We start from the raw sequence: 21,854 nt of genomic DNA on the forward strand, positions 1-21,854 counted from the left end.
CTGTCCAAATATATTTATTTACTCTCAAGGAAAAAAATAGTCTCTACATTTAAACACTACCCCCCCCCCCAACAAAAACAAAATCTGCCTGTAATCTTTGCACAATGGAGTCATATCGTAGAACTGGAAGGCAAATAGACGTGAGATGATTAACAATGTAGGAACAAGCAGGCTCCAGTTTCCAGTAAAAGTAAAAAGTGACGGAGAAGGCTTTATAAAATGTTGACCTCTGCGTGGCGCTCCCGTGTTTGGTTGAGAGGTCAAGCATCCATGTTGGTGGATGAAGCCATGACGGTCATGCAAATCACGGATGGAAAATTAGCTCAGCAAAGAAGAATGTATTGAATGTACTGTTGAGCGAGATGTTTAGCAAAAACTGTTTGTGGAGCGATGGTAAATTATTTATACAGCATCAATTCTGCAAAGAAAAGCGCTCACTTGCAGCAGGAAGTATAACTACTTCTTGGGTCAAGTTGCGGTGTTTTCGAATGAACAAAATTTTGGAATTTCTGGACCATTCAGAATTCAAGCATTTCCCAGGTAAACACGGTGGCCTTTTGGAGCAAATTCAAAACAAGTCCCAACCAAAACAGGCAGCAAAGCAAAATAAGAGCTACCAAGGCCGATGAGCCTCAACAAACCTCCCCTTTTGTGAAGAGAAGAAAAGGATCACGGCCCGAGGAGAGGAGGTGGCAACTCAATGGACTGGGATTTGTGGCCAAATAAAGTCCGACCGAGCGAGGAAGACCGTGCTCTGCCTGGGGCGCACTCAATGTTTTTTTCAACATGAACTGACGATGGAACAGCCTTTAAAGATGAACCATTAGTCAGCTGGGTCGGCGTTATTCTTTTCAACAGACGTAATACTGAAAGGCACATTTGGTTCCCCCTCTGTGGTCGGACTGCTTTCCCAGATGGGCCCCAACCTGGTGTGATAAAGGCCAGTAGGAATGACAGCACGCAACTTTTGGTCAGGAAGCAGGTTCAGGCATGTATTCCTGGAACGGAGACAAGAAACACTTTTATGCTTTAGAAGACATTCTGGATTATTGGTCTTCATGACGCGAGTGTAAATGTCATGCACACAGATCTCTGCCAAGGTTTAAACCGTTCTCCGTCAATGAATTAACTGCAGGAATGACGTCTCTGGATGAAAGTTAACCACAAATTAAAACCAAAGAGAAGCACAGCAAAATTGCAGCAGGCCGGCCATCACTTTGTGTAACGGAAAGCAAAGTCAAAATAAAGACGGTGGTGAAAAGGGCTGGAAAATGGTAATAAATGTAATTTGGTGGTCTTTGGGGGAGGTGTACCATAGAGTAGAAGATAATGGCATAAACATTTATTTAGTTTTTTATTATTAATTTTCATTATTTTATTATTATTTAGTTTTAAATTGCCCCATGTATAGGAAAGTTATTATATTATATTACACCAATTAGGGATGTTTGATAATTGGGCATCTAAATAGTTGCGCTGATTACTAGGAGGCAGGTACCTCTGCACGCACCAAACAGGAAACCACATTATTGGAGAAACCCCCCCTACCCCCTGAAAATAAACAGTAGGAGAAACACTGACAAGAGTAGAAAGGAAGTTCCTTTGGTGGCCATAAAGTCATAATACCTTTTTCACTGGCTTCCCCCTGCTTTTCTTGGGCAAAGTTGAGGCGGTTCTGCTCAGCCGCCGTTTGCGCCGTCGTGTTGACCTCCGGGCTGCTGCTGCGTGAGGGGCTCCCCTCCTCCGTGTGGTAGGCCAGGTCCAGGTGCTGCTGGGCCAGCTTCAAGTGCCTGCGCAACCGTTCCATGTCACGGGATGAGTTGGCCTCGTCACCAAAACTGTTCCTGCCGGAGTCGCCCGTCGGCGAGTTCCTCGGCTCCCCTTTGCCTCCCTTCTTCATGGAGGCTTGGTATCCTGGCGGTGCTGTAGGCAAGGCCCGCGAGGAAGACGACGGGATCCTTGACCTGAGGGTGGCCCGCCTGCGGAAGGTGTCGCGGATGCCACCGATGCCCAAGTGCATGATTTCGAAGACGGTGAGGACCAGGCAGAGGAAAGACACCACGTACATCACCAGCAGGAAGATGGTTTTCTCCGTGGGCCGAGACACGAAGCAGTCCACGGTGTGGGGGCAGGGTGAGCGGGTGCACACGTAGAAGGGGATCACCTCAAAGCCGTACAGGATGTACTGGCCACAAAGAAAGCCCACTTCAAATGCAGAGCGCCACAGCAGCTGGCATATGTAGACTTTCATTAGGCCATCCCGCAAGATGCGACGCCGGCCATCGTGCTTTTTTTCCCCTGAAACTTGACAATAAAATAAAAAAAGAATGTTCAGACTCAAGGGTGGGACACACTCACTTTTGGACAGGTCAAATACAAACACATTTCCACACAGCAGATCCTTGCCTATTACTCCTCCCCCCACATTCACAGATTTTGGTAACTTCCATAGAAAGTGCTTTGATGGCACTATCTGCAGGCAAGAGTGGTTCAGCAAGTATAATACTGTATAGCAGTGAGAGTATTATCGATATTGATACCTGACAATTTGGCTGCACTTGACCCAGAATTGGTCATTGGCAGTTTTCCACAGGTTTCTGTGCAGTAAACAATGGGATGAAGAACCCAGCATTGAGCGCCATATTGCATCGCCACACTGCTTCCATTGCCCCAAACCAAGCCAAAACCGATGGTAAAATTCAGGAACTTCAAGCAAATTACTTTCTGCTTTGTCTGGCTTCTCCGGTTCAATCTCCTCTGCGACCATTGGGTCTTCCTCGCCATTGTCCTCGGCCTCCTCGTAGTCCCGCACCGCCCCGCGGCTGACGATGGGCATTCTCTTCTTGCGGCTGCGCAGCGGCCGGTAATCACTGTCATCCATACGGGCAATCTTGTGCATGGCGAAGCCCAGGTACATGATGGTCGGAGTCGTGATCATGATCACCTGCAGCAGACGTGCGTCCCGTTAGTGGCACGCTCCATGCAAGCCCCTAGATGCGAACCAACGCTCACCTGAAATATCCAGAATCGGACGTGTGAGAGCGGTGCAAAGGCGTCGTAGCACACATTCTCACAACCCGGCTGTTGTGTGTTGCAGATGAATTTGCTCTGCTCGTCGTAGTAGATGGTCTCCCCGCCGACTGCGGTCAGCACAATACGGAAGATGATGAGCACCGTCAGCCAGATCTTCCCCACAAAGGTAGAGTGGTTGGAGATCTCATCCAGCAGACGAGTCAGGAAACTCCAACTCATGGTGCCAAGCTGACCGTGGAGCTAAACAGACTTGTTTCAGGGAGAAGACGACAATTAATGCAAAATGGAAACTGGTCTTAAAATAATCACCAGGAACAGCTACGAGGTCTCAGGTCCCAGGTCTCAGGTCCGTGACCGTACTGCTATTCCCTGTTTGGGATTGAATTCTCTTTATCCCCCAGAGTCAGCCTTGTTTTCCGATACAGTGAAACCTCCAAAGAAGAGCTATTTGGTTTTAGTAATCCAACCGCTGACAGTGGTTAACTCATTTTTATATTTGGATGACAATTATAGGATTCATGACAGATTATTTCCTACGCTTTGAAATCTCAACGCATGCAGTCACGCCACGCTTGTATTTCATCATGCAGGTTTACCTAATGTGGTGGGGAGAAAAAAATCAGCACTTCAAATCTGGTCAGTATATTTTTGCAGCTCTAGAAGTCAATATAAACGTTTCAAATACAGCATCCTGATCCTGATCCTGGTCTTGAACTTTGAGGATACATGACTTCTGATCCTGAGAGGAGACGGTGGTAAATACAGCTGCAGGCAGACATCTGGTTTTACCCTACAATTAAGAACCACCCTCTAAAATACAGAGCACAGGCGAGGTAAAAGACACAGCAGTTTTAGAACTTGAGTGTCAGGGGGGGTTGAGGGGTTGTGTTCAACATGTTCGTGCGACAACAAGGCGATTGTCCCTTTAAACGCCACTTGCATCCCTCAACTCTCTCAACCGTGACAGAACGTGAAATGAAAAGGCTGCTGAGGCCACCGACTGCGTTTGACCACCATTGCTCACCAAAATAAAACACTTTGGGGGACTGCAGTGTCATCTTGGACTAGAATGGACGCCTATGAACTGAAGCATCACGACACGTGGCAGGGAGACTAGAATGCAATATGGAGTCGCTGCCCTTTTTTGAACTTGTCTCACTTTGGACTCAAGTAGGAAGACATTCTCTTTTTCTTCAGAGAGTGGAACAAAAAAGCGTCACGGTGCATCATCATAAGTATCACATCTTCCTTCCGTCCTGGCGGATTCTTCACCTCATTGGCTTCTCTCTGTACCCGCAAACAAAACTCACCAAGGTGGAATATTTGCACCCTTCCTTGTCAACACACTGTTACATTTCTGCCCCCCCAGTTAACCTCTGAGACTCGGAAAAACTTGCTTTTGGTGCTTTTTTTGGCCAGAAAATGCCTTTTTTGTGTGTGTGATGTCCTAGTGGACAGCTGCAATTATTTTCTTAATGGATTACATATTTTGATTAATGGGCAACTGCTGTATGTGAATATCTTGATCCTGGATAGCTAAGGGAATTAAAAGATATTTTAATTAAAGACGATTAATCGAATACCAAAAGAGCTGTTAATTGCCGAATCAATGAGTTAATTCACTAGGGCCAATTCAATAATTCTTTCATTCATCATCTTTTCTAAGAACAGACCCGATTTGCAAATATCAGGTCTGGAGAGTCTGTCCAACGGTTTCCAGATTTGGTGGAGGCGTTTGAACATTCCTGGCTAACCCAAAGCAGAACGCTGGATTTCAGGGTTCAAGGAACCACAGGAGGAGGCCACATGTGCACCGTGCGCCACAGCATGTCGACCAAGTCCAGCAATGAGACTCAGAGGCTGCGCTTTTGTGGACATTCACTTCCAAACGTGAGGGGGGAAAAAAGACTGCTGAGGTACCAAGGGTTTGGTGGTAAACCAAAAAAATCCGGCGCATTCCAACATGACGTGAAGGCAACTTCAGAAGAAAGTATTGCTTGCTTGAAATCTCAGCAGCTTTGAAAGCCAACAGTGAAACGGTTTATCCACTTACCCGGCTCCACTCGATAGACCGAAATACGACAACTTTCTGACCAAAAAAGATCCCCCAAAAGGGGACAATGCGCCACCAAACCCACCTTGTGCGCTCCCAACCGCGCGTCGTCGCTCCAAGCGCTTAATTGGTCCACCAGCTTTTCCTAATTAGCGAGTCAGGCTGCCTTCAGTCCGAGTCCATCCAGTCCGTCGTGACCCCCTTGTGCCGGGGTCTGCAACACCAGAAAAGTAGTTTAGAGCTCCTGCGGGCTCCCGGCTCTTCCTCCTCCTCTTCTTCTTCTTCTTCTTGCTGTGTAAACGCACCCCCTCCCTTGCATGAAACCTGAGAGCAGGAACTTTTTTTTTTTGCCCCAACACAAAAGTTGTTTTGAAAAATGACCAAGTTGGGCAATTGTCCCCAGTTTGCCTAAATTACTTCTGCAGGAATTTTATTGGCACGTTTAACTGGGAAATGAACATTTTACTTAAATCTTCAAAGAAAGATGTGTAGTTGAGTGAAAAGATGCCCGTTTATATGCTGAGCATTCCCCAAATTGCGTTGTGAATGTTTGCTCCGGCTATTTGGTCATTTGTTACGAGGGGGACCGATAATAGCAACGCACACAGGAAGTACACCTTACCAGGTGTACGATCATGATCGATAATTCCAAAAATAACGTAATGTACGATTATTTTACCCCTTAAATACGTGGCCCCTAGCAATATTGCAATATGCATTCTCATGTTACACTTTACAGCCAAATGGGGGCGCTGTTCCGACAGTGCCAACATAGTGATGAATAACATAACTAAAACGCAAAACACATATAACCCTTTATTTCCATCTACATTGTCATCGATAAGCTACATTTCTGCTAACTTACTGTAAATTTGGCACCCGGCCACGTAAGACTACACTACACAAAATCTCTACACTACATTGTCATCTGGAGCAGTTCAGAATCAATATTTATGTAATAGTGTGACAAAAACATCAGAACTCACCAGAATGTGCTCCTTACAGGCCAGACAGTTGTGGTGCTCATAATCGTTGGTCTAGAAGTGGCGACAAAATCTTTCCCGAGCTTCGTGGTTGGCTGACCTCTCCTCATGATGTCTAGAAAGTCTGCCTGAACATTAGTTTTGCTCTGATCAACCAATCAGAGGACAAACGCTGTTGTTATTGTGAGTCACTGAACTGGCTCCTTATGGCAAATTTTAAATCTGATTGGTTAAATAAATAGCCCCATTGCTCATGGACTTTAGGTGACATCGGCCCAGCACTCATGGCTCTGAAGGCCCTGGCATGACAACACTGACAAGACTGACATGACAACACAACAGAGAAGCTGAAATCTAATTGCACAAAATCAAACATTCACGTACAGGACGCTGGGATTAAATTAATACACATTCATCAAACAATTACAAGAATTTTGCTTGCATTCGTAGCTCAGTGTTTCTGATAAGTGTTTGGGCCACCAGTGACGGCTTTGCTGGCCCTGATGGCATACCACTGGAAAGGTCTGCAAATTAATGTACAGTAAAATGGAATAATATTACTCAATAACAAGGAATTTATTTTACTTTTAGAGTATGCCAAAGGCCAATTTAAAAAAATGGATACCCCTGGCATAATCCAATATCACCCCTTTGGATTCGAGGAGTGGTGGGGGGACCTGAGGTTAAGAAAATCCTTCCTGCTCCCTTACGGAGATGTGCACTACTATGGTGCAAAGCAGAACTTTCACAAGAGGAGTCTCATCCGCTGTTAATGTTCATTTCCACATCCATGACTTGGGTTTTGTTGACGTTTGAAGGCTTGCTGCGGTTCTGCATCTTCCTCCGAGCCTCAGACGGGCAGCTGTTTCTACAGCCAGCAATGCAAACATGTGCGCGACAGAGCCTGTTTGCTGGATGTGGAGCGTATGGGTTCAGCAGGAGGTGATCCGGGTCTCAAACAATCACGTGCACAACACATCTGCAGTGCTGGTGGCAAGAAGAAATATTTACACTGTGGCGTTGGGTAGTGCTGCCTTCACATGTCTCTGACGCAGAGCTTCACTATGCTTGTACCCAAAATACCAGCAAGATACCAAAACATGATCGACTACAATCAGCTTGGAATTCCGTATCTTCACCACAACAAAAAACAAACTTCAACACAATGTCACACAATGTCCCGAATCCGCTTCTTGGAGACAGAATGCAGCTTGAAGGATAGAAGGCCTGCTTCATTTTAACTGCAACTCCAGAGAGCTAATCCAGACGACTTCCCGTTGTTTGCTACATCTCTGTGTCGTGCACGCTGGTGTGCAGCCTGACGCCAAACATGGCCTCCCATTGGGTTCTGACCCACGCCAGTAGAGCCTGCAGGAGCTCAGAGCTCTCCGCGCGCACACACCAGGTCTTCTCCTCTTTCTGAGTCTTGAAGATCAAAATTTGGAGCCATCAATCAAGAGTAAGACGTCATTACAATTTGAACCACAGCTCACCTCGTCGTAGAGCTTGACATCCATCCGCTGCAGATCGCCGGGCCACAGGTGGACGGAGCTCACGCAGCTGATGGGTAGTGTCTCAAGGATGGAGAAGCTCCCGCTGCCTGGCTCCGGGTTGCCCTTGACTGTTGGCAGGTTCGTGCTCTTCCTCCACTGGTGATCCTCACTCAGCAGGTACAGAGTCTCTCGAGTTGCCAGCACAGTTGTTGGCACCCAGGTGTTGTCTGAGATAACACACCACGTTAAGACTTTGTTTAATTCACATGGACATTGACATCATGCTTACTGTTTCACTTTTTTGGTTGCAAACCAAGTGTTGCCGCAGAGTGACATGTCAAAAAAGTTTGGTATCACACCAGCAAAGCAGATCCAGACATGCTTATATGGCAGAAATACCGAATAAATTCCACTGATGTACGCAGCTGTGCCTGAAGCTGATTTTACAGAAAGCGACATCCTGCATTTAAGACATGAAAAGTCAGTAGTAATTTTACACGAATAAAGTCACAATATCGACAGAAGCAAAAGAGAGAAGCTAATGAGAAAAAGTATAAATTAATAGAAAATAACATGGCCGCACGGTGCACAAGTGGTTAGCCTGTTGGCCACACAGTCAGGAGATCGGGAAGACCTGGGTTGGAATTTCCGTGGTCAGAAAAAATACATTCTTTTTTTAAAACAAAGTTGTAATTTTTGGATCATTTGGTTGAGGTAAAAAAGCGTAGATATTATGGGAATGAGGTCAAAACATTATGGGAATACTTGAAACTTTTCATAACTTTATAGCATATCTACACATGTTGCTTTACAAAATATCAGAGCGACCCTTGCATCCTTTCATTTTTCATGATGTGGCCCTCGGTAGAAAACATTTGGACACTCCTGTCGTAGACACCATTCACAGCATCAATCAGAAACCCAAACAGCATCATACTGCTCTGGTAACAATGAAGAGTGAAGCAATACAAACCTTGCAGCAAAAAAGCCAGAATATAGCAGAACTGCAACTGGCCGTCCTCCACATCTGCTTGGATGTCTTCACACACCAGAGGCCTGGCACAGGAAAAGAACACAGGAACATGACGCAAATACGGTGCTGGCTGCCACTCGGGTACATAACTGGCGATGCAATACAATACAGGAGCTATTATTTTACAGTGGTGTGAAAAAGTGCTTGCTCCGGGTCCGGATTTCGTGTGTTTTTCGTACTTACATTTTTCAGATCATCGAACAAATTTTAATATTCACAACTGAATTCAAAATACAGTTTTTAAATGAAACTGAAAAAAATACAAATACCTACACGGCCCTTGTTGAAACATAACTGGGATTAATTGAGACATTCATTCATTCATTCATTCATTTTCTACCGCTTTTTCCTCACGAGGGTCGCGGGGGGTGCTGGAGCCTATCCCAGCTGTCTTCGGGCGAGAGGCGGGGTACACCCTGGACTAGTCGCCAGCCAATCACAGGGCACATATAGACAAACAACCATTCACACTCGCATTCATACCTATGGACAATTTGGAGTGGCCAATTAACCTAGCATGTTTTTGGAATGTGGGAGGAAACTGGAGTACCCGGAGAAAACCCACGCATGCACGGGGAGAACATGCAAACTCCACACAGAGATGGCCGAGGGCGGGGACCGAACCCTGGTCTCCTAGCTGTGAGGTCTGCGCACTAACCACCAGACCGCCGTGCCGCCTAATTGAGACATATTAGGTTATAAAGCCATTCCACAGTGAGAGCCATTTTCCATAAATGGCAAAAACATGGAACAGTGGTGAACCTTCCCAGGAGCAGCCGTCCAACCAAAGCTGCTCCAAGAGTGCAGCAACAACTCATCAAAGAGGTCACAAAAGACCCCACAACAACATCCAAAGGTGTGTGTCCCATTACATGTAAAAGTAATGCCACATTTCAAAAAAAGAACATCATACCAACAGTAAAATATGGTGGTGGTAGTGTGATGGTCTGGGGCTGTTTTGCTGCTTCGGGACCTGGAAGACTGTGATAAATGGAACCAGGAATTCTGCTGTTGACCAAAAACTCCTGAAGGAGAATGTCAAACCAAAACACACCAGCAAGTCCACAAGAAATCAGTAAGGGTTTTTTTTATAGTGAGAATGTATATTTTTTGTGAGTGTCTATAGGTTGCAAAAAGTGCTTACACTCCGGAAAATACAGTATGCAACTCTAAGCACATATTATTTGTAGTTTTTTTATAGTGAGAATGTATATTTTTTGTGTGTGTGAAACTTGGGTAATTATTCAGTGTCTGCTTGGTTCATTGGAATGGCCTTGTTTCTCTCGGAGAGAAGAGAAGACTGCTGGTGTATGCTTGAGCAGATGAAAACATCCAATAAAAGGTGGCGAACAACAACCAGCACAACAGCACACACAGGTCTCGCTGTGCAACACATGCTTCCAATTAAGGTGCGGTTTACCAGCTAATTTAGCAGGGCTATGCTACAAGATGAAGTCTAAAAAGGCTGCATGTAATGGAGAAAAGATGTTTTCATGCATGTGCATACAAATTAGCTCATTAGCACATGGGGGAATGGAAGTTACCAGAGATGGTGCTGAGGGTTGAGTCTGGTGGTCGAGATGGACCTCAGTTTGCTGTCTGACTTGTGCGCCATCTCACGCACGATTCCTACAGTGAAATGATACAACCAGGACACAAGACAATTGGTGTTTGTTCAACTCAAAGAATGAAACCAAACAAATGACTCATGACTAAAAAACACACAACTACCATAAAGGGTCTGTACACACCCAAGTCTGCTTGGAAAAGAGGTCGGAAGTCAATCTGAGACTATTGTTGCTACTGCGTGTCTCTGGTTGCAGGCGTACTATCGCAGGGTGAGAGAATGTCTGCAGTACAATGCCAGCTCGTGCTCACTTTAAAGAACAGTAGCGTCTCATCAGAATTGACAGCTATAATGGCGTGGAGTGGATTGCTGCAGCAAGGTTTCATGGTCAAGTGTGAATGGACGCACTTGACAAAAGGATTTTTTAAAAAGGACACTACGTTGACTGTTATTTACTGTTAGTTACCGTTATTTATATGTTAATAACCTGCAGTGCCTACGAAACTACTATGTTTAATATTAGAAAAGTCTATGGCGGAATTTGAAATGTCGGTGTGTTGAGTGATTCCACGGTGACTGAGGATTAAACCAGCAACCATCGGATTAAGAGACGACCAATTTACTACTTGAGACATGTCAAAGTGTACAATAACTGTAATGCTTTTCCATCAGTAGGGGGTGCCAATTAAATTGCCTATTCAATTTAAATGGAAAAAGTCCCACAAAAAATATGATATTACAGTAAAGACACCCTGATACATAGCCAATGTGTCCTGAACGAGCTGATCATTTTGACATCGGATTGATTAGAATCGATTGAGAAATGTGGGAGGAGATAGTGGTTAAAAAAATGAGGCAGGAAAAAAAAAAGAAGAAGTAGAAGGCACAGAAGTCAGATGTTTCTTGTAGTTGGTCCCCGTGGTTGCCGACATGTCGGGAAGGATTTTGGACAGAAAAGATCTCCAAAGAGGAATGTTTCCACCTCCATGCTTGACAGCAGTGATGGTGCGGTTGGGCTCATTTTCAGCATTTCTCTGCCTCCAAACACTGTCATGGTTTGAGATTCTGCAGTGCTCGGAAGGTCCTCCTGCTCAGGAAGACACATGTACAGGCCCGTCTGGAGTTTGCCAACAAACACCTGAATGACTAAGACAAGCCTCGGGAGGAGAGCTGTTGTCAGATGAGATCAAAACTCTCGACTCAATGTGTTTGTGGGTAAAGAAATTAGCCAACAACACCATCCCTGCTGTCAAGCATGGAGGTGGAAACATTTTGCTTTGGGGCTGTTTCTCTACTTAGGGAAACGAGTCTCGTCCACCTGAAGTAGTAAACTGGCAAAGTAATTATGTGCAGATGTTCCATTTAGATGGCAATCAAACAGGTCGAGATGTTATTCAACAAACTCAAGCGAGGGTGTAAATCATCATGTTCCATATTATTCCAGACATTCCTGGGCTCAGCAGGAGCCCAATAAAGGGTTCTCCCCCTGGCTGCTGGTTCTCACACGCAGAGGAGTGAGTGTAGGATCCCGTGTATGATCATATATATATAAGTCGATTCCTCATTTTGTATTAAATTAACACACGGAGCACCATGCTGAGAGCAGTCTACCCAGCGAGTGGAGGGAAGGGGGGCAGATGTCAATGAGTTTCTTTCACACAATATAAGTCATCCTTTTATGTGTTTTTCCACATTTTCAACAGGAAGTGTTTTCAGCTCATGTTTGGCCCGCCTTGCTTCTTACCTGTCAGCAGGCCAAAAAAGCGTTTGCAGCGTACACTGTCCCGAACCAGGAGGGTGTAGGCCACGCTCTCTATTCCACCACCGTCAAATGCCATGTGGATGCTCTGAGAGCCAAGGCCCACCTCCAGGTAGCTGAGCTCTATGATTGGGTGGCAGTCACGCTTCTGGAGCCAATCAGACAGCTGCCCTTTGCTGGGAGGCAATACACGCAAGTTAAGACATAACTGTGGCGATAACTCCAAAATAACGCACAACTTTTATGAATATATTGTACAGGGGGGCAACACAGCAGGCATTTTGTACTACACTGAGTGTTCCTCAGCCACCCACCTGTCTGCTGATGTCACTTCAAGAACATAGATTCTCTTGTCCGACACTGCCACCAGAGACGGAAACTCCTCTGGTTCCCCGAATCTCACAGCCGATGTCTGACAGCAAACAGACAACAAATGGACATTCATCCTGAAGGAATGTCACCGGTACGTAGGCCCAACAGATGCTCACCTTTAGGAAACAAGTTAGCTCCTCCTCCTCTTCGAAGACATCCACATCTAAGAAAAGTTTCAGCCGATGATCCACTGCTTCAAAAGCCTCAGTTAGCAGGTCCAAGTCATCTGGGTGGGGGGGGGTGTTCAACTTAGAGACATCGGAGCATGTTTGTATGATGAAGACACCATCGCAATCTATTTTGGCTTTGGATTAATTGTGTTTGGATTGAAAAATGTAAACACCCTCTGATTTTCAGCCTATCAAAATTTTGCCATCAGTCTGGCCCACCAGTTATTTTTCAATCACACCGTCACAGTAGTAATTTGACATAGTAAAAAAGTTGGGGTGCGAAAATTGACAGGCCCTATAAATCTGATAACAAATTTTAAGGCAATTAAGCCAGCTGCAGCACAGAATGACACTAAATCCCTGCCACTTCTATGGGAACGCATTTCAGGCAGTTTGTACAAGTAGCGTTGCCGTTGCGCATGTGCTAATGGGCAGTTGATTTGGTAATGACAATCTACAGAACCAAACAACTCAATATAGGACCCTGGCTATCACATCACCCAGCTTGTGACAAACCACCCTAATATCCAGGGCCTCAGTAAATCTACTTCAAGCAAATTGACTGACACAATTGCCAAGTGGATTGCAACAAACTTAAAATTAATCCAAAGCGACCCTGCAATTAATTTGATTAAAATTTGTAATCATTTGAGAGCACTACAAAAAAGTAAATAGGTGGACACAATTTGTAGGACTACACAAAATGTACAAAACCAACTTCGACGTAACTTTGTAACGTGGTGGTCCAAAGAAGAACCACTGCATCGAATGTTTGAATAAAAATGTGGATACTGAGTCACTATGGCATCAATGAAAAGTTCCCCCCTCCCACAGTCATAATGATGCCTGTCGGTTTGTTATCCTCCATGAACCAGGAAACAGGAAGTAGCTAGCTATAAATGGACGTTACAGCCTTCAAAACACAGCTTCAGGATACAGTACACACCGGCTGAGTTGGTTCGTCCTGCGGGCTGGATCCCAGGTGGCGTTGAAGAGATGGCGGCATAGCAGTAGCTCCCAGCCAGATCCTCCTTGCTTTGAGTGTCACCATGGTAGGAGAGGCAGCAGGGGTCGGCCCCGACTTCCTCAGCGAAGAAGGAGCTCCCCTGCGCGGTGAAAAAAGCGGTGTCCTTCATAGCGGCAGGTTCTTCTGCAGCAGGACTGCTGCTAATACGAGCATCCGCCTTGTCAGACAGAACAAGACAGCAGTCGACGATTTTGAAAGTGTATTAGGGAGAAAAAAATATTCCAGTGATGTATAAAACCTTATTGTCTTCTTCACTGCCTGCCCTTGTTGGGTGTTGGATTGGTGTACTGCTGTAAGGAAATGACTGGCCCACTCGTTGGACCACATGATCGCTTCCACATTCCCGACAGCGATGAGAGTTTCCTGCAAATAAACAAAAACATTCACAACCATTCACACCTATAGGTAATTTGGACTTTTCTATGAACATGACATATGTTTTTGTACTTTGGGGGCAGGAGAGACTACAAGTACCTGGTGAGAACACACCTGTGTTTGCTTTAAACCTTCAGGCAATCTCGTGTGTTTTTAAGTGAACTGAGAAATCTTCAAGACATCTGTACAGCAAAGCTAAGGCTTTACTTGTGCATGCTGGTGCACGTACCTAATGTTAGCTTTGGCCAAATCACTGAAAGGTGGCTCCGAGCAGAGTTGTTATCTGTCTGCTGATGATTACGAAGGTAAGAGATTACCAAGGGAGAGCAAACATCTGGAATTCTTCCCTCACATCTTTCGAAAAGGAAACTACAGCCTTGATAGAAATCACACAATCGCGTTTTTGTTCACAAACAAGGCAAGTGATGAGTTTTCCATCTTCCACTTCAAAGACACAGAAGGCAGCGTACGTCAGAAAATGCCAAGAGCTGACTCACTCACTGCTGTTGCATAGCCTGACTTATGCGCCGTCATCACACTCACCTTCGCCGCCCATGTCACATTCCATCAACTCCTTGACTTCCTGCACGTCTACTCCCTCTGGCGGCATCGTAAGCCCCGTCCTCCTCCCTGTTTCACCTCCAGGCTCTGTGAACTCTGACCCACAACGAAGGCATTGCAGATGAACACAGCTGGGGACGAGCTCCGTGCCTCGGCTGCGATTGGCCTCCGCCACAAGCGACAGCAATCCACTGAGATCCTGGTCAAGAAAGAAAATAAACATAGTGTATGGTGATGTCATAGGTTTGAGCCAACACAGCAAAGGGGATGCAAGCGCATGTTAATAACCTGCAGTGCCTGCTGTGGGTCGTCATCCAGAAGCACATAACGTCTCCGCCTTTTCTCCTCCTTGATGGAGTCAAACTGGATCTCCACTGCTGGAAAGGTAGATTCTGTCACCTGAGGAAAATGAATTGATACTTGATGTTGCTGCTGTGGCTTATGGGTACAAGGGCAAATAAAGCGTACTCCTCACCCCATCAGTCCAAGTTGCTGTTGTGGCGTCCACACGGGTCAGACAGTCCAGCTCCAGGCGACATCTCTCCTGGCCGGACTGCACATCCACTTCCAGCAGATGGCCCTGTTTGACACGCAGAAAGACCTCCCTACTCCTCATCTCCTCTTCCTGGCCTTCATTGGCCTCTTCGTTGTCAAATAAGACACCCACAAGAAGCGGCAGACACTGGTCCACTGCAGAGGACAGACAGTGCCAAAACAAAATTGGTGTCACAACATAAAAACTACTATTTATAATTACCTCCCAGATGTTCATCATCTTCTTCCTCCCTGGTATCCCCACTCTCCGCTCTCGCTGAGTCCAGGCCTTCTACCTGACCATCCGTCACCATCTCTTCTAACGTGGACTCTGTATGCCGAGGGCTCTGACTCGGCCACTGTAAAGTGGACTCTGTCTCTTGCTCTGTGTCCAGCTCATGCATTCCTGTCTCGGATGAGAGAAGCGGCGGAGGAAGGACCTCCGGGGATGGATCCCGAGGTGTCACAAGGCTGTCAGTGAGGTTTTGTGGCCCGTGGGAAGCAATGGCAGTGGGCGGTGCTGCGTCTAGGTGATGCTGGTACTGGAGCCAGTCTTCTCCAAGCTGATCTCTGAAGCTGGACATGCGCTCAATCTCCTCTTGGTGTGGGAGGCCAATGACTACACAGGAAATGGAAAATGGGCCATCATCCTTGTTCGTGTATACTCATTGCACTGTTGTAAGGGAAATATCTGCTGTTGTGGCCTTATTGGTCCTACTGCAATTTTGATAATAATTTTATATTTATTATTATATATGATGATTTATCATATTCATTCATTCATTCATTTTCTACCGCTTTTCCTCACGAGGGTCGCGGGGGTGCTGGAGCCTATCCCAGCTGTCTTTGGGCGAGAGGCGGGGTACACCCTGGACTGGTCGCCAGCCAAACACAGGGCACATATAGACAAACAACCATTCCCACTCACATTCATACCTTTGGACAATTTGGAGTCACCAATTAAGCTAGCATGTTTTTGGAATGTGGGAGGAAACCGGAGTACCCGGAGAAAACCCATGCATGCACGGGGAGAACATGCAAACTCCACACAGAGATGGCCGAGGGTGGAATTGAACCCTGGTCTCCTAGCTGTGATGTCTGTGCGCTAACCACTCGATCGCTGTGCCGCCTGATTTATCACATATAATACATATTTATGATTAATTTTATTATTAATCTATACTGTATTATTAAAATTATTTTTCATTCATTCATTCATTCATTTTCTACCGCTTATCCTCACGAGGGTCGCCGGGGTGCTGGAGCCTATCCCAGCTGTCTTTGGGCGAGAGGCGGGGTACACCCTGGACTGGTCGCCAGCCAATCACAGGGCACATATAGACAAACAACCATTCCCACTCACATTCATACCTTTGGACAATTTGGAGTCACCAATTAACCTAGCATGTTTTTGGAATGTGGTAGGAAACCGGAGTATCCGGAGAAAACCCATGCATGCACAGGGAGAACATGCAAACTCCACACAGAGATGGCCGAGGGTGGAATTGAACCCTGGTCTCCTTGCTGTGATGTCTGCGCGCTAACCACTCGATCGCCGTGCCGCCTGATTTATCACATATAATACATATTTATGATTAATCTTATTATTAATCTATACTGTATTATTACAATTATTTTTCATTTCCGCATAATTTGCATGCATATAATAATTGTTCCTCATCTTTTTTTTCACTAAATGCCTGAAAGGAGATCTATTATGCTCATTTTTCAGGCCCTTTGTATTGAGTTGTGGACTCCTATAGAGCAGCTACAGACAATAACCTGTACAGAAAGCTTTCTAAATCTTCCAGAATCTGCGCCTATTCCAGCTGTATTTCCTAAACGGTCTGTATTCCACACACGGCAATCAAGTCTGGTGCTTTTGTGTCTCATTGAACATTACAGTCACATCAAAAAACCTCTAAAGGAATAAATAACAAATCTGTGATCAGTGGAAGATTACAAAACACACAGGCACTTACAATATAACCCACCCTGTGATGAAGACACTGCCCTGGCGTGGTTGTCTGTATCACTGGGCTCAGAGATACTCGCTCGACGCACTTTCACCTTGCTCTGCACACAGAATGCATTCAAGCAGATGAACGTCAACATTAACTCCACTACCTTGGGTCAACATTATCTTTCATACCCTGGACTTCTTCCTGCGACCGCGAGGAACTCCCACCTCCCCGACTGACATGCTGTCACTGAGCTCCCCAGCTCCACTCGACACATCTGGGTGACTGCGCTCTGACACTGAGAGCGTAAGAGGAGATGGCTGCACGTGGACAACACGTCTTCCATTCTGCAGAATCTACGGAAAGCAGCGGTCTGGCTTTATCCTATATCGCCGTGACTCTTCACAACCATTTTCCCAGAAGAAAACTTACAGATAACTCAGAGGAGGAAAGCTGGACGCCATCGAGTTTAAACTGTTAGAAGCCAATGAATGTATATGAAACTCAGTCCTCTCAATAAAACCATAACCATCAAAATTTGTATTTTACCCACTCTGAGGCTGACAGCCTTTGGGGAAAGGTGGTGGACAGTGGCTGTGCGGTGGGTCTTCTGGAAGAACAGTGGGTTGCCCTCCAGGTTCAGCTTTATGAGAGGATATCGGCGTGGTTAAATGTTGATCTCTGTCGCTGTACGGGGGGATGCATGTGTGTATCCTCACTGTGTTAAGGCAATGAAGCAAAGAGAGCGGAGCCAGCTGTGAATGCTCCAGCAGAAGATTATAAGCCAGGTCCAAGTGCTGGAGTGATGCCAATTGCTCCACACCTACAACATGAGCGACATAAACATAGTTAAAAGGCACACATGATCGTGTGCATTAGTACATTTGTGTTTTGGTCAATGGTCAGCGTACCATTAATAGTCTCTAGTTCATTGTTCCTGAGGATGAGCATGAGCAGTTTAACTCTGGCGCTTAGGCTAAGTGTTGGCGCCCTCTGCAGGCAGTTGTAGCCCAGATTCAGGCGTTCCAGTTCACTCAAAGGCTGCAAGGAAAGGACACAGATACCACCACAATTTTTTTTTTTTTTTAAAAAGAACAAATGTAGGAGAAAAAGAGTAGACACACAACCTTTAGAAATTCAGAACAGTCCTGAATCTTGTTGTGGCTTAAATCCAAAGACTTGAGGACATTCAAGAGACTCTAAGACATAAGAAGTTGTGTGAGCTATCAAGAAACGTTAGACTATTTCTTGGTGGCGTGTCTCACTAGGGACTGATCAAGGCAGACGATGTAATTGTAGCTGAAGTTGAGGGTGTGCAGCTCCAGCCATGGCAGCGCAGAGCTGAGGTCACCTCCACACAGAGAGAGCAGCTCCTGCAGGAACAAGACCTCCATGGAGTCAAAGGGGGCTGAAATTGTCAGACAGGGTAACAAACACACATTTTGTACCTCCAGGGAGCTGAGGCTCTTCGAGCAGATGAAGACCTCCAACTGGGAGTAAACTCCTCTGAGTCCCTCAAGACAGTGTGGCGGAATGTGCTTCAGCTGCAGAAATACAGAGAAGAAGGGCATACATTCACTTCAATTTATATTGAATAATAATGAAAATAATGTCCTAGAAGTGTATACAAATGCATAACTGGTAGATATTAAAAGTAACTCACAGAGTAAGCAGTACAGGTAAACAAATGAGAATGAATTATTATTGCAGTAATCCCTCTATTATCTTAATTAGCTCAGTAATCAACCGTGATAAGTAAATTTAGTAGGTGTAGAAGTCATTATTTATATATTGAATATTTTCGTAGTTGGAGAGTTAGAGCATCGGAAACCTGTACACAAGCTTTTAAATATACATAGTTTTAAGATTGGAGCCCTGTAGACATAAAATAACATGACTCTTTACACTCGTATTAGGCAATATCGAAGACATAAGAAAAAATAAGTCACATATGACATAAATAAGACATACTATAGGCTCAAAATGTTAGCAATGAGAGAGTTAATTGTTGTTGCTGTTCTTTTTTTTTTTTTACATCCTGTTCGGCACAGCGGAGTAACTTATTACTGTAACATTACTGACACCCAGTGACCAGTCTGGAATAGTACATACTACATACTATTTACTAATTTTGTATGTTAATTTATGAGCGATATTAGCCAAGGATGTCATACAAAGGTGAAAAGTGATGACATGTCTTTGTTTTGACACACCTGCACAGTCTGAGGGAAAGTGGCGGTGATCACTGATGCCGCAATAGCACGAGCCGTGGCTTTTGTCATCTGTGTTGAAAGGCATTTAGCAGCAGTTGCTGATACTGATTGATGGCCGATTGATCGGAGCATGACATCTTTGACTGCATCTTCTGAATGTGTTTTATGTCACTTTTATGCATGTTCAATTTTGGCAAAAAAAATCCATCAATTTTCTGTACCGCTTATCCTCACAATTTGCTGAAATTTGCTCTTTTTTTAAAAGAAATAATAGGCCGTATTCAACCATACAACAACACAAAGAGGCGAGGAATTACCGTACTGATATTGACCAAACATGCAATAATTTTAAAAGGTGAGAAATTTTACCTCCAAAAACTTTAAAGACTTGAAAGGGAAAAGTTTCACCACAGACTGAAGCCTCGTGCTTGGTGGGTTGATAAGCTGCAAAACATGTTTTTTTTTTTTTTAAATAAATACACACCTCATCAATAAATACACAAATAACACAATTACTATGCAGCTTGCACTTGCCTTGAAGGAGATTGTCTTCTGCAGAATGTCAAAGAGGAACTGTAGCTGCAGCAGGGAGGCTGTGTCAGCAGGGTGGGAAGGCAGTGCCATGAAGCTGTGCTGCTGGTTCCTGGACAGCAAATGTTGCTCAAACAGCTGGTTCAGCTGCTGCAAGCTGGCCGCTGACAGAGTCAGTGTGCTGCTGCCCCCAAGCACTAAGTCACCTGAGGTAGGGTGACGATACTTATCTTAGCACTGATGATGTGAAATATTTCTACTACACTGACAGTGAATGACATGGCAAGCATGCAAAAGAATTAGGAAATACTGGTAAGCCATCCCACTGGTTGCCAGTTTCCATCCTGATCATTAGTGTCTTTGAGCAAAACACATAAACAGGGTCGACTGTTTGCACACGCATTAGGACGCCTTGTATGTAGTGACATTTCAATGTCATTTGAACAGATTAATGACTCACCATCATTTCGGAGGAGTGTTGCCAGGCTGTTGACAAGCGACGACAGGCCACCAGAAGTACGAGCCATACTTGGCCAGCGCTGGCAACGAGCTGTTGTGACTCTTTCTGTGGCAGATATAGCAAATGAAGTGCTACTGCTTTTATTAAACAATAATACAGGCACTGCTAAACACCATTTTTCACGAATCATCATAGAAAGACAACGAGATTCACAACTTCGCTACAGTTAGCTAGCGCTACACTTCCTGCCAGGTCACAAGATGAAAATAAATACCTGCGTTGTGACATCCAAGCCAACATGTGGTCTAAAGCTCCGTTAAAGAGCCACACTCTCTTCATGAAGACGAACAAGCGCTGTTTAAGTCGTTAAATGGGTGTTTCATGACACTACTGTGCACAGTGATAGTTGTCAACATTTGTGTCACGTGACCAGAAGTTCCTTTTGCCTACGGTAGCCGTGGAGAATCAAAATTATGAATTTTAGCAACCGCGTAAAGGGCTACGGACATACCCAGCATCAAAATACTTTACAACTGTATACAAAATGTCGAGCAATATCCGTTTAGTCTTCAATGCAGTATATGAGCAGTCAGTGTTGCATAAATTTGTCAATAAAAATGTCACATCACTTAAACCAGCACTTTAGTGGTCAATAGTGCAAATTTTAATCGATTCAATACCGAGTAAATACCATAAACAGATAGCGATACTTTTTACTTGAACGCTTCAAGGACACTGAATGATTTTGTGATGTTTTATTGGAATAAAACAAACAAAAATACCATATCATATAAACACATTAATTGTGTTAACAATATATAAAAATGACAATATAAAATAATAGGGGTGTCACAAGATCTCATGACGTGACAAGATTTCTCGTTCAGAAAAAAATTGTCTAATGGACACTAGGCCTGGGACGATTAAAAAAATAATTCATCACACATTAATTGCTCAAGCATGTACAAAATGCATCAACGAGTTTCTGTAAAGTTTGGACACCCCTGACCAAGTGTATGTGTAACTCCATTTTGTGCTGTCCTGCTAATCAGTTGTTAGTTTGTTTTTCCAACTCACTGACTCATGGCCTCTATTTATCCAATCAGCAGTCCAAGCACTGAGTCTTAATTAGGTGAAGTCAAAGCCAAGCCCTAAACAGGGCCCTCATTCATGGTCAGAAAATGGCAAAAAAAGATATCTGTTACAGTACATTTTTGTATACTGTATAAAACAAATCTAGTAGAAAGTGTATTAGCATACTAATGTGTTTAGTTAGTGTACTGTGGTGCTATTAGGGAGTTACATTGGAAGTCAGATTGACGTCAAACATTTACTGATTGGAAGCATGTGATAAAAATGCTTAATAGACTACTGTAATAGAACTTAAGAGAAGCTTGTTCACCTCCATGTTTGGCCTTACTGATCGATGGGAAACTTACAGTAGCATCACACTAGCATTACTGTAGTCACTGGCAACTTTTCATTGAGGTAAGGCAGAGGTGTCCAAACTTTCTCCACCGAGGGCAGGCGTATACAAGAAATGGAAGAATGTGGGGGTGGGCTACATTTAGATTCTTTACCGTTTGGTTTATTAAACACACCAACATCAATCCGAGGTGGTCTAATACATCCTAAAAAGTGAAATACCGTGTGTAGTGTCCTGTCCATTACCTTCCAACAGGAAGTCTTGCCTGAGGCGTTGTGTGTTTGTAAGCAGTAAAGTCAATAA

The 21,854-nt window shown here is 44.6% G+C and overlaps 2 protein-coding genes across 6 annotated transcripts; both read right to left on the bottom strand.

The window, feature by feature from the left end:
• Positions 1 to 43: 43 nt before the first annotated feature.
• On the bottom strand, positions 44 to 5,669 carry LOC131104413 (gap junction gamma-1 protein-like). Of its 2 annotated transcripts, none has more exons than XM_058051559.1 (5): positions 5,172 to 5,669; positions 3,013 to 3,282; positions 2,722 to 2,944; positions 1,627 to 2,304; positions 44 to 998 (listed from the first exon to the last, which is right to left on the bottom strand). In XM_058051559.1, the coding sequence occupies exons 2-5, from the start codon at positions 3,250 to 3,252 to the stop codon at positions 985 to 987; spliced, it is 1,155 nt and encodes a 384-aa protein (XP_057907542.1). In that variant the 5' UTR covers positions 3,253 to 3,282; positions 5,172 to 5,669; the 3' UTR covers positions 44 to 984. The 2 variants fall into 2 exon arrangements, with proteins under 2 accessions (XP_057907542.1, XP_057907543.1); XM_058051560.1 differs by having other exon boundaries at positions 5,087 to 5,184.
• stk11ip (serine/threonine kinase 11 interacting protein) lies at positions 5,172 to 20,562 on the bottom strand. 4 transcript variants are annotated; one of them, XM_058051556.1, is made up of 27 exons: positions 20,400 to 20,562; positions 20,126 to 20,230; positions 19,669 to 19,871; positions 19,504 to 19,578; positions 18,370 to 18,465; positions 18,187 to 18,294; positions 18,049 to 18,120; positions 17,833 to 17,962; positions 17,641 to 17,744; positions 17,475 to 17,564; positions 17,354 to 17,395; positions 17,113 to 17,277; positions 16,943 to 17,036; positions 15,184 to 15,579; positions 14,902 to 15,116; positions 14,715 to 14,825; positions 14,409 to 14,625; positions 13,729 to 13,853; positions 13,410 to 13,569; positions 12,410 to 12,519; positions 12,236 to 12,333; positions 11,907 to 12,097; positions 10,140 to 10,224; positions 8,536 to 8,618; positions 7,563 to 7,789; positions 6,073 to 7,494; positions 5,172 to 5,300 (listed from the first exon to the last, which is right to left on the bottom strand). In XM_058051556.1, exons 2-26 carry the CDS (start codon positions 20,190 to 20,192, stop codon positions 7,354 to 7,356), a joined length of 3,405 nt encoding a protein of 1,134 aa, XP_057907539.1. In that variant the 5' UTR covers positions 20,193 to 20,230; positions 20,400 to 20,562; the 3' UTR covers positions 5,172 to 5,300; positions 6,073 to 7,353. The 4 variants fall into 4 exon arrangements, with proteins under 4 accessions (XP_057907539.1, XP_057907537.1, XP_057907541.1 ...); XM_058051554.1 differs by having other exon boundaries at positions 13,410 to 13,647; XM_058051555.1 differs by having other exon boundaries at positions 5,173 to 5,300; positions 13,410 to 13,647; positions 16,955 to 17,036.
• Between the last annotated feature and the right edge of the window lie 1,292 nt (positions 20,563 to 21,854).

This window comes from Doryrhamphus excisus, chromosome 16 (assembly GCF_030265055.1).
Source record: "Doryrhamphus excisus isolate RoL2022-K1 chromosome 16, RoL_Dexc_1.0, whole genome shotgun sequence".
NCBI lineage: Eukaryota > Metazoa > Chordata > Actinopteri > Syngnathiformes > Syngnathidae > Doryrhamphus > Doryrhamphus excisus.